This window comes from Anser brachyrhynchus (genome assembly GCF_964034855.1).
Source record: "Anser brachyrhynchus genome assembly, chromosome: 5".
Classification (NCBI taxonomy): domain Eukaryota; kingdom Metazoa; phylum Chordata; class Aves; order Anseriformes; family Anatidae; genus Anser; species Anser brachyrhynchus.
Genome location: NC_137699.1, coordinates 43934366 through 43947642, shown reverse-complemented (window position 1 = coordinate 43947642; position 13277 = coordinate 43934366). Strand labels below are relative to the sequence as shown.

The following is a 13277-nucleotide window of genomic DNA, read 5'->3' as shown; positions in this document are numbered from 1 at the left end:
CAAAGCAAAAATCCTTTCCCTAGTCCTGCTGGCCACACCACTTCTGATGCAGGCCAAGATGCCAGTGGCCTTCTCCACCACCTGGGCACGTGGCTGGCTCCTGTTCAGGCTGCTGTCAACCAGCACCTCCTAGTCCTTTTCTGCTGGGCAGCTTTCTAGCCACTTTTCCCCAAGCCTACACCACACATGGACCAACCTCACCTCTTAATTCATTATAGCGCTTCCAAACTGATGTTCAGTCTTCCATAAATCATCTAACACCCAGGATCTGTCAGTGCAGCAAGGAATCTGGTTTCAAGTAAGATACACCTTAAAGCCATACTTGAGATCTAAACAGCATTCTTTGGGAATAGTGTTTCAATTTTAAGCCTACAGCAACTTCAAACAGCTCTTTGAAGTAAACAGAAAAGATTATTTCCTTTATCACAGACTAAAATTGGATATGGTCTTTTAATATTATTTTTCATGCAAGGGTATACAGTTTTCTATCAACCAGCATCTTTTTACAGCCACCTTCCCTACCTCAACAGACCGAAGGGAATCTTCAGTGAAACACAGACTCATCTGGACTTTTTTTATGGAACCTAAGAGTGGTAAATGCTATATAAAAGGCTCTCATATAACTCTGATAATATACTCAAAAACTAAGATCTAATTTTCTTTCTTCAATACCGCCCCCCCAAATGACTTTGAATAAGTATCAGGTTAAGATGTCACCATTCTGAAATAAAGTGAAAGTTTAAGACTTGCTTTTTTGTGTGTTTGTTTAAATATGCATGCTTTTTTTTTTTTTTTTTTTTTGTAGTGGAGAAGTGCATACAGTACCTGTTGTTATTCTTATGTGGCTCTTTAAAAGTTTTCATAAAGACAACAGGTTACCAGTGAAATACAATATCAGCTCATCAGGTTCCTCAGGTGTTCTTCTGCAAAGCTATGAAATAACAGTTCATCTCCTCCTTGGAGAAACCTAACACAAAATTTTCACATACAATCACCATAAGGTCTTTCCTCCTCCCCCCAGCTTCATATCCCACCCAGCCTTTCAATTTCAGAGGATTTTTTAAAAAAAGAAACGAGAAAAATAAAATTAAAGAAAAAACAGCTTATAAAACAGCAAAGAAAATAAAGTTATTTTAATATATATAGAAAGAGAACAAAATGAAACTTGAGGGAAAACTTACTGGCGTTACAGTTTATCCTGATACAGTCTAGATGGGGAAAAATAAATGAAAGATGAAATTGCATCCTTCAAGGTAACAGCTGCAGACATCCAAAAACAATCAGTCCACCCTTCCGGGGACAGACACACGCAAAGAGATGTGGCCATTTTATATTTATATACAGTCTGTACAAGGTCAGGAGTGGGTGTATATGTACAGTATATTCTACATAAATATCTGCTACATAAATATATATATACACACACAGATATATATATACACTTATGTATAGAGATATACCAATGTACATATATATCCACGTGTTGACACAGAAAGCTATTTCCTTTTTATAGAAGCCTGTACATCTAAGAGTATCTTCTACTCCAGAACAAGAACTGATGTGAATTACAAGAAAAAATTGACAATTAAGGCACAAAAAGATCTCCCTTGAAATGCAAGTCATACGCCACTGTAATTTCTCTTTTTAAAAACCTTTAGCAATTTCTCTGAGAAGCTTGAAATTTCAAGTCAACCTTTACACTTGGTTTCTTTTGAATTAATTCGTATTGTTATTGCATAAATACACCATCTGTCCAACACAGAATACCTGTAAAATCAGCCTATGAGATTTGTTGGTGCAATATTTAACCCTTCCCAGCTCTCCCAAAGACAGACCCTCGACTCATTTCCCCTCGTGCCAGCCCAGAACAATTTTTAGTATGTGCATGGGCACATTTGACACTGTCCATTCAGGCGTGGAAAGGGTTAATATACTGCCCGGTTGTGTCCTGTCATAAAATGGCCACTTGCAAACAGCTAACCGCACGAACGCCCAGCCCAGATTTCAGCTAGTTCCGGATGTTGGAAATACTTTTTTGGTTTTTTGTTTGCTTTGCAGGGACTACGGGGATTTCTTGCAAAGGTCCCCAGCCCTGCCAGTTCCTCCAAGCCCAGTTTCGCCTTGCTGTCCGAACGCTAAGACTGAACGGGGTGCTCCTAACGTTCAGGGAGAAGACGAAAGGGGCAGAGAAGTGGCAGGTCTGGGAACCTTTGCTGGCCCTGCATCGTTCAGAGTTGACGGACAAGGGAGGGAGGAGAAGGGGTATATGGAAATTAAAATAGAATTATGGTTGTGGAGTCTAATAAATAGGAACTGCTCAAAAAAACAAAGTTGAGGTAGAGCAGCCTGAGCTAGAGGGCTTCTGAGCATTGCTTCTCTACTTTAACACACTCATGCTCAGCATATCTCAGGACATGACCCGTAAGAAGATTTTATACTTATAAATGCCTACTTACAGCCTCGTGAATATCTGTTACTGTGGTGTCCAGTGTGGGTGAACACTGTCATACCAGTGCTATTACATATTTTGGGAGACGCTGACCTTCTCTCAGGAAACCAAGGCCAGGAATAATAGCACCATGCTACTGGACACCCTTGTCCGGACACTCTGCCAGGTAACTTGACCAGCAGAGATATTTATTTATATTTATTACAGAGATATGGCCGGACATCAAAGATTACACAAAATGGCAGAGAAACAGAAAGCAGTTTGCTGCTTAACTGGACTAATTTTGTATTTATTCAGGCAGATGTAGGAAAATTATTTCAGCAGCTGCAACTGAATGTTGTTCTTAAAAATAAAAGGTGAAAAAAGAGTAAGAGTCTACAAATAAAAAGTCATAATGGGTAGGGGTATACCAATTGGGAGCAGCATAGCCAGAGAGAGTCTGTTTTCAAGCAGAACTTCTCTTGAGAAAATCTGGGTTTGGTTTTGTGCGATTAGGTTTGTCATGTGTCGTCAACCGCAACAGAAAAGTGGGAGCAAACAGCCCTGGAGCAATTGGTACGATCACCATACAGTGGTGGCTGTATCCCTTGCAGGAGTTGGGTGGGGTAAGGGGAGCTCTTGAGTACCAGCTACCTGTGGAGCCAGCTACCCTTGCCTCTACAGCCTGAAAGAGAGCGAGAGAGACTCCAGTCTCACGGCAAGCAAGTGAGATCAAGGGAGCTGATACAGCTAGAACAACATGGGAATGTTTTATGGGCTAAGCAGTAAGTGTGCTGTAAAGAGAAACATGGCTGGTCCTTAGCAACATTCATCAAATTTAGAAATTAAAACAATAGCTGTGCATTTGATCTCTGCAGACAAGTTTTGCATTTTTAATTGTTTTGCAGCATTCCTGAAACAACTACATGTCCCAGGACTTCTTCCCAGTCGATGACTGCTCCAGGTGAATGGATCAATGTTTTACACTGAAAACGAACATAGCCCTTACACTGACTGGTAGATTTCTATTTCAAAGGATAATGACAGACCAGGCCACTGGGGCAGTGGCGCTGACAACTACCATGGCACTGTCTGATCTTCAGTCTCTGCAAGCATGACAGCTCTGCAATGCCACACCATGGGGTGCCAGGCAGAAATGCCCAAACTTCCTCCAGAAGAACCTGCTCCTAAACCAGACTAGGTCCAGTTGGGTCAGTAGGGACCCCACTTGGCCCTAAACCTCTTGCATCTGCCTGTTTTGCTACACCAGCACCACCACGCTCTCCTGCAGCTGGGCTAACACTACTGCACTCCAACACAAAGGTGCTCAGTCCACCATGCTATCTCTACAAAAGACTGTTATATGCAGTAGACGTACTCTAAGATCCTATGCCTCCTTTTCTCTTTTACAAATGAAAGATAGTCAAGGTGCTGTCTTCCAACACTATGGCAATTTCTGGAAGAGGAGAAACTAGAATGTCTAGGGAGCCATTTAGTTAACAGGCCTCCAAGATCTGGAAGTGTATTATAGAGAAAGACAAAAAATCTCACAGCACCAGTGTCAGGCAAGCTATGAAAGCCGCAGGTGCCCAGAAGCTCTGGGAAAATGAACTAAAAGGAACCTCAAGTCAGTCACTGGAAAGAGAGGCATCCAAAGCCAGAGGTGCTACATTCAAAGAACGAGCACAGTGCTTTTTATTTCTGTAATTCTGAGCCTTGCCCAAAACAAGCCCAAAAAAATATGTATTTTCCTCTAAACTAGTATACAACTCCAAAGCTGAGGATGCTTTCCCTGGCAGTACGTTGCAGGGTGCAAGTTTAGCCAGGTCTCTGTGCTCAAAACAGCAGCAGCTGCGGAATTCAGGAGCAATTAAGAAACTGCGTGGGAGATCCCCATCAGTGCAGTAAGACTTTCAGTAATTATCATCTAGGACTCTCAGCACTGTTACCAGCTTCTACTGATGTGATTTGCTTTGTTTAGATATGGCTGCATTCCTGGCTCAAAAGAGGTTTCCCCTTGCTTTGAGTTTCAAAGATGAGTGTGCCTCAACAGCAGTTCTGCTGCTGAATGAGGTATTTGGAGGACAGCAGTAAAGTGACTTCATGGTCTGCAACTACACTGGGAGCAGGATGAGCTGGAAAGACCTTCTACAGTTACTTTCTCTCATTATTATTCCTAGTGTAGATCAGATGCTGTTTCCTTAACGCTTGGAAGCAAGGTTTTCCAGAGCACATCAAAAGAGGGCCAAAGACCCTCTCCTTCAGAAAGGTTAAACAGCTCTACTGCACCTAACTAGCACTAAGAATTCACTGTTTGAATGGAGATATCTTTAGTAGCAGACAGAATTCTCTGGGCATTAGGCCTGGGTTTCTTACCATTTGTATCTTTGTACCACAGAATGGTGATATTTGAGTTACCTGGTATTGCTAAGGCCCCGGCCTGTTTTTTTCCTTGAATTAGTTGAGTCACCTTTGCTGGGTGAGGACAAAGTGTTTCCTCCTTTTGATGAGCATCCACATATGGTTATGGAAGAGCACTCCAAAGCAAGACTCACAGGTGAAATATAATCAGGGCCTGACTGCTCCTGCTCACTCTAGGTTATTTCCTGGGGGGAAACCAGATGAGGCCCTGTACATGCTCTTACCCCATCTTACAGTGTGGCTCCTTGCCTCTCTCCAACTTCTCAGACTATGCACCCACCTGTAACTATTAGAGGGCATCTGAAAAATATTTTTTTCATGTCTATTATAATTTTAAAAATATATAAAAAATCAAGGGTCACTGTATGCATTTATTATTCAAAAAAGTTATTAATGAAAAAGTGTGAATAGGTATATACCTGCACATGAGTGCATGAACTGCATAAAAGAAAATTTGGTATAAAAGTTCACATACAGTCAAGAAAGAAAAATGGAAAATATATCTGCTGTGTTTGTATATCGGAATTATTAAAAAAAAAGAAAAAAGCCACAACATAATCGTACATTTTGGAAAGGCAAAGATGTCTTTGACAACTCTGAGAAGAAACCTTAAGAAAAGGTAGAAGAGCAGGATGGTTACACTTCCTTACAGGAGAACTGACTCAGATTAACAGGATGTAGGCAGAATTTTTTCTAGTCACAAGAGCCTTGAAGCTGAGCCTGGCCAGGATGAAATAAAACTGAAATATTCTTTATCAGAAGTCAGTGAAACTGTAATCTTTCCATTCACCCATGGGAGGAAAAAAATCTGAATGTGCATCTCCCTATCGGACCAGCCATTTCTTTCCCTTTATGCAAATCTCAGCATATGAAGTGATTCCCAAGCATGTTCCAAGCCACGACTGGCTTCATCTCTCTCTCTCTCCCCCCTTCCACTCTAGACCCATTTCTTTAGAGTCCTTCTCAACAGAACTGGGATCTGCATCACATTTGGACTTCCTTATCTTCACACAACAAACACTCAAACTACTGTGAGAGCTGCTGTCAACATGCAGACTGCAGTGCCTCTGGCACTCATACGAGAAAGGTTGTTGCTTCTCTTACAGAGTTACTCCTCATTGTTCTTCTTATCCCTCCCATGTCCTACAGCGAGCCCCCGCCCACCCAAGCCCACCGAAGCCTGCTGTACTACGTATATCCCGTTTGGCTGGGTCGGTGCGTGCTGAGGAGGCGGTGGGATAAGCCAGCCCCTGCAGGCTGCTCTGCACACTCTGTTCTCAGGGCTGTTTGCTGTGCGGGCCGCAGGCTTCAGGCCTTTGAAGGGTTGAATACCATCTTTTGATTTACTATGGCTGATGGGGTATGGGAAAGCTTTACAACTGAAATACACAGAAGAGTTAAAAAGAAAAAAATAAAAATAATAATAATAAAGAAAGAAAAAAAATACAACACAGGAAAGACCTTAATAACCACATAAATGATAATTAGTAATCAAATGTAACAGATCAAAGGAGAAGAAAGAGACAGCTCTTCATAATAGTTTTAAATGACTTTTAAGAAAAGCACAATTATATAACTCACCACTCAAAACAGTCTTTTTTTACACACATCTGTCATGGGTTAGATGCTCAGGGAGATGGTGACACAGATCTGGTCAGCACCGAGCGTGCTCGGGTCTTCAGCTGGTGCTCATGACCGCTTCTCACCAATAAGGGCATTTTGTCAGGGTCAAGTGATGAAGACTGTTCTCATCTGTGACATTGTGGCTATGATCAGTCTCCTTAAAGAGTTAGATGTGACTTCCTGTCACACAGAAATGGAATGGCTCTGTTAAGGTCATTCCTCCTCAAAATCTCTTTCTTCAACAGCAAGGTAACTTTGTTGGTTTGAAAGCAGGAAAGTCCCAACTGAAGGAAAATTTCTGAGGTTTGCAGGGTTTCTTTGGATAATGGCTCAAAAGAATTGCTGTTCAACATTCTTACAGTCAAAAGTAGATAAAGGCAGAGATTGGTATCATCAGAGTGCTGTTTCTGCTTGAGAAGTTACTGTCAAAGCTGAAGTTGATCTATTCTCTCTGCACTCTACCTGCTGATAGTTCACCAACTGCCCTATGTTAGGTGGTCACTCAATGGTGCTTTACAGTTTTCTAGTTGAACTAAGGAAAACATATGTATTCCAGACAGGAACCATGTCATATCACTTTTTTTTTTTTTTTTTAAAGAATATGGACAAGTGTTTCTATGCCCTATAGATGGAGACTATTTTTGACATATGAATTTGCTTAAATGCACCTTATTCTTCTCATTCTCTTATCCCAAAAGCAGAGGTTATGGTCTGAATTCACATTTAAAGAAAAAAAAAAGCTAGAAAACAATTTTTAAAATAAGCTGGTCACTTGCTGGTCAACATATTTCTCAGGTGAGAACGCAGAACCTTAAAACCATCACTTAAGCTCATCTATGGTACACAAAGACCTTGATAAACTTATCATATCTACCTAGAACAGGAGATGAAAACCAAAGCCATTACTATAGGTATGGGTGAATAACACTCTTGCTCCTGATATCATCATAGCAGGGCTTTGAAGATGATGTTAGCTCAGAGAAAAAAAAAGTGAAAGCTTGCTCCTGTGGGGTTTGGAATTTTGAAAACTGACACAAGCTTCTGCAGATCATGCACACATCTTCATATGAAACACCCTAGACGTTAGAAGAGGTTTAACATTTCCAATAATCATGATAGTTCTACTTCGACTAAAAATCTCTCAGTTATATTGCTGGATTCACATGAAGCAGTAAGTTGCATCAGTGTAAGTGAAAGAAAGCTTTACCTCCTGCATTTATGTTCTCTAAAAAGACTATTTGTCATTCAGTACAACATTTACAGACTGGCAAGAAAATGGATACAGGAGAATGAATTTCCCCCCACTTTTTCACTGTCATTATTCTTGGACTTTTTTCTAATGGTCTTTTATTATTTTCTAGGAAAGTGTAACTCTAAGGAGACAGAACACAACCTTCTGGGTAGGGGAATGCACTTTTATTACTGTTACCTTCATTTTAACAGCACAATCAAAAGATCTGTTGGTTCTTTTGTTTGTTTGTTTTACTAGACATAAAAAGCCCTAAAGGCTGAAAGATATACTAATTATGAAATAGAAAAAATAAGCAAAATAGAATATTTAAGATCAAGTTGCATCAAACACTGTCCAATTCTTAAAAGGCTTGGGATTCATAGGACTTCTGCTTGCCACCATATCCATTTTGCTTAATTTCCATATTTGGCTTTGACTGTTTTGAGTGATGCTGGATGAATGAGGGATGTAACTGATCAAAAGATGGACCAAGCAGCATGTCTCACACAGAGCTCACCAGTCCCAGACCAAGAAAGGAAACTTAAGAACTTAAAGACTTAAAAACCAACACTGTCCATAACGAAGAACTGACAGCAAATCTCCATGCAGCAATGCAGGGAAGAATTTATCTCCACAAGAGAATATCATTATGAAGGTCTCAGCAGCTATTTTAGAAATCAATCCAATCAAACCAACAGAAATTAAACATTTTTTTTTTTTTAAAAAAGACACTAATCACAAGCCCAAATTAAGAGTGAAGTGGCAGTGGGAGGTTTTCATACGATACCTAAATTGACCATAAGTTTGACACGGCCTCCGTCCAACTCCAGGCGCAGAGTATCAGCAGAATCTCGTGAGGTGGTCGCCATCAACAGCCCATAGGCACGCTGTGACATGAAACGGAAGGACACATCTTCTGCTTCTGTATGCATGACCATAGGCATGATGATCTTCATGTACATGCTGCCATCATAGCTCAAGATTGAGGCCTCTGCGAGGAATCAGTAAACAATTTCAAAAAATTAAAATAAGTTACACTTCCGCACAATCTCTATTTCTCACATCTTCCAGAAAATGTGATCTCCATTAGTCCAGCCTTCTCTACCACTAGCTGGAATGACTAGTTCAAATAACGCCTACAGCTCTTCTCCTAGAGTATCTAGTCTTGTTTTGAAATGCCCAGAGTTTCTATTTCTGATATGCTTGAGAGCTGTTGCTTATTCAGTAAGGAATTTCCTTTAAAGGAAAAGAAAAACTGCAAACAATCATGGTCTGTGACACCACTGTCCCTGAACAACCCCTCTTAAAACCAAACCGTGTACAATAAATGGCATCTAGAAAGGTGTTCATGGCCTAAAAAAGGCTGATTGGACAACAAGCATACAAAGGAAGCACGACAGAACTAAGTCCTATACTTGTTCCTTTGTTTCTGGTGGTTGAATTTCATTTATCAAATTAATTGGGCTAAGGCGTTAAATGTGAATTGTCATTAATTTAGGACCTACAAAATTCTGTAAAGCATAAGATTTATTTTAGAGATCCAGAAAACCACAATCAGAAGTAGCAGAATGAAAATGAACAGACTAAAGTAGGAAAGGAAAAACATGTCTCCAAAGCTGAAGTTAGTTACACTAATAAGAGCTTCCAGGGGTACACATTATTCAGAAATAATGAAAAGTTGGCTGTACAAATCCTTGGAAAAGGACACAGGAAATATTATTTAAAATTGAGTTAATAGATCCACTCTACTTGTAATCATTTCATCTTTTTCAGAGCTGTGTTGTAATGAAAGGGATACTTCAGCAGACAAACATCTATGAGTATGAAGCAGGTTTCTTAACAGATTTTTTTCCCCCACATCAGATTTGTGTTGTTTTGTGTTTTGTTTTTTTTTTCCCCCTCCTTACTAACAGTTAATGTTTCTGGAGCTCTGCTGACACAACTGGTGGCACTGCAATGCAAAAGAAGAAATCAAAATCCATGTCAAGTTCAAGTGTCATTCAAACACAGGAAATGGCAGGAGATGGAGGCACAACAAAAGCCAGGAGTATGGAAAAAAAAACAGAAAGGAAAGAAATTATATTTTTCTATCTTCTCTGAGGCTGTCAACGAAAATGGAGAGTTCAGGTGAGGAAAGGAGTTCAGGTACTTAACAGTCTCTATTTGTTCAAGGGGTTGCAAGCAGAAACTGATATTCTTCTCTAAGGGGGTAGAATTCAAGTCTTGTGATAGAGCTGCAGCAACCAGTATGGCATGGCAATTGCTGTTTCAGCCCATGAATATGCTCTAAAGCACTTTTATCAGCAAAATTTACAAATGTACATAAATGTTTTAATGTATTAAACAGAGCATCCCATCTCCACAGAGCCAACTCCTACAGAAGACAGAGATGTAGACTGCTCCATGTAGGACTTCTACCACAAAACCATGTATAAAAAGCCCAGAGGTCGAAAAAAGCTCCCTAGGCAGGTGGAAGGATTGCTCCGTAAAGCACTCTTACTTGGGATTCTCACCAACATCCCCACCACCACCAAAGGCTAACATCCCATCATTTGCAACAACAAATATTTGGAATCTAGATTTTCTTCTTAAATATTTCAGCCCGTTTTTTGTATTTTCCAGCAGAGCCCTTTTTGCTGACACAAGTGAAACTTCTGGAGGGAAACAGCAAGCTTAGCAGAGCCCATTATTATTGTCCTCTCAAGGCCTAAATGTTAGTGTGGTAATAAACATGCAAAAGAAGTGGTAAATAATGAATAAGTATCAAACTGATATAGTAATAGAGAAGATGTATATATGGGGATGAAACCTGTGACAGATATCACTGTGGCGGTGCTAGTGCTGCAACCCACCACTACTAGATGGTATGCAGCACCTCTCCGGTCACGGGACATACAAACACATTACCAAAAAAGCTTTTCTGTGAGCACCACTAAAATAAGATGGCCGTGAGCAGCACCCCGACTCATCAGTTTTCTTAGCTGCACTCCTCCCACACGGTCATGGTCTGCACACACAACGCGCCCCACACACAACACCCACTCAGCCATACATACTCCTTCTGGGGACCAGCTGTCAGCGCTGCCCCGGGGACTCGCATCTTCGCTTGGGAAAGAAACAGAGAAGGAAAGCGAGATCTTTTTTCAAGGTGGGGGAATGGTTTCTTCTTTTCTAAGTGCAATTCTCTTCCCCCTCACGTCTGCAACTCTTTCTTGCCACCCACAGCTGCAAGCTGGAACCAAATGTACTGTATATTATACATACACTCAAAGGCAGGGCGTATGTACACACAAACCCTCCTCACCCTCCTCTCTCACTGCGGATTGTATTAGAAAATGCAGTCAAGCATGAAATGGCTCTTTTGACGCCTTCAGCTCAGATGTGCCTTGCATGAAACAGTTGCTTGCACTAGCACCTGAATAGCTGTGAGAAGGGGGTTGGAGAATATCAGGACTACGAGTGGGAGTAGCTGACACAAGCGGCCCAGCTCTGCTGCCTCCTTTCCCACAGAGCCACGCATTAGGTACTTTGGAAATTGGAGTTTCTCTGCAGACACTAGAAGACAACAAACCAAAACTGATAATAAGGAGTCTCTTCCCTTCTAATATAATCAATTTGTGTCCTTCAGCTCCACTGATCCCATGGACAGAAGATTACTATCCTTAGATAAGAAATGCCAACTATCGTTATTATACTTATGTAAGAAGAACATGCAAAACACCCAGAATTGCTGAAGATGGCACAAAAATCTAGAAATACATTTTTTGAACAGGGTTTCAGAATCAAAATCTGAATTCCAAAAAGTCTAGAAAATAATCCTCATTCCTAAATTACCCCCAGATTCAAATGCTGTAAATATGGCTTGTATTTGTAACGAGTAACACAGCGAGGGAGCCCCAAAGGGAAAGATAATGCTAGAGGCAAAAGAGATCTCATACTGAGCAAGATCTCTGTTTCCCATCTCCTGAGTATCTTGCTTGTTCTTCCAAGTAAATGCTGAAGCAAACCAGTAATGAGTTTGTGCACAGCAAAGCCTTTCCTAAGCTCTGCCCACAACATGCTGTTTAGGGGATGCAAAGAGGACCCAGTTCTCGGTGTAGTTCCAGTCACCATACAACAGCCATTCCAATTTAGAATTAATCAAAAGAGACCAACCAGACAGAAGAAAACTGGAAACAAACTTCCAGTTGGAAGGGATGATAAAATTTAATCTGAAAATCAAGACAGTGTTTCAGCTGATATCCAATAACAGCCTCAATCAGGCATTACCTCACAGTGGTTCTTACTGTCCCTTCTCTGGCCAGACTACTACAAACAGAACAATGAATCCTTGCAACAGCTCAGCAGATAAAATGAAATAGCCTGAAGTAGTTGAAACAGTCTCTGCTCAACCACAGGAGAAGATAAGTTTCTGTCCTTGTATGTGCTCTATGCTGACCTGAGCCTGCCCCAGTTCAGACCACCTTTGCACTTGGTATCTTTTAAAAATAAGAAATTTCACTCTCACCTTACAAGTCTTCACCACCTGAAGTATCTGGGAGCATTTTCAGCACATCTTCTTGTAAGCAGAGCTTTCCCTCTAGCTACAAAAATAGCCCTTCAGAGGGGGGTATTGCTTAGTAGCAGTCACAGAAATAAATCCTATCTCCTTGTCCTGACAATCAGTCCCTAAAACTCAAGGACTGCATGTTATTGCTGAGCAACACATACAGAAAATCTGCTCAGGGTTAAATGCAACCTGGCAACAACTAGGTGACCTCAGTCTCCTGTGCTGGCAACTTCTGCCTGAAAATAGGCATCCATTTGATTGTCCTCACCCAACTGCAGCAACAGGACTGTAATACTTTTGTACAGTGCCATAAATACAGGCAGCAGCACGATTATTCAAGTTAAAATACATGCACGTTCCTTCCAACCCTTCTACTTTTAGGGTAGCTATTATATTTGGATGTTTCACAGACACGTGCATAGGAGCAATGTGTAGCACATGAGGTTTCACCCATGTTGCTGAGATGTCCAGATTTGTACAGACAAAAAGATCCAGAGCTGCATTTACTGGCGAACCCAAAGCCAGAAGCTTCATTGCCATTAGCTTGGAGATGGGAAGAGGAAGAAACCAGGTGCTGATTCAAAATGGACCTGACATAATGCCAGAGATCTGTGAAAATCAATATGTTATTAGGAGCGATTGGCTTCCCAATCTTGTGCTCTGAGACCCTGCCAGCTTTAATTTTACACTTAGCATCCAAAGGAGCAATTCACTGCTGCTTCCCCACAAAGCTCTGCATAAACCTCCTGGGGAGATGGCAACAGGCGTATTCTTAGAATACAGAGACAGAAAAATATTCAAGCCCTCTTATGCTCTTTCTCTTGCTTTCTAACCTTTTCTCTGTATTAGTCTTCATTCTTTTCCTTTTTCCTTTCTTCTCCCTTTTAGCTTTTCTGTAGCCTGTCTTTCTTTTCCCTGTCTCCCAGACTACAATATAGCTTGAAGTTTCCAGAAAGAGGACAGTGAAAGAAGAAGGAAAAAAAATATCTCCTCTTCATGAAAAGTTCATGACTTCATCAATGATA

The 13277-nt window shown here is 40.9% G+C and overlaps 1 protein-coding gene across 7 annotated transcripts in view; it reads right to left on the bottom strand.

The window, feature by feature from the left end:
• The window catches only part of NRXN3 (neurexin 3), a 993270-nt gene that overhangs the window by 651221 nt on the left and 328772 nt on the right, over nucleotides 1-13277 (bottom strand). For all 7 annotated transcript variants that reach the window (XM_080594088.1, XM_080594091.1, XM_080594092.1 and 4 more), the window contains 2 exons: nucleotides 8491-8694; nucleotides 1182-1208 (listed from right to left, as the gene is read on the bottom strand). In XM_080594088.1, the coding sequence (XP_080450214.1) occupies nucleotides 1182-1208; nucleotides 8491-8694 (231 nt within the window). The remainder of the gene's footprint in view (nucleotides 1-1181; nucleotides 1209-8490; nucleotides 8695-13277) is intronic.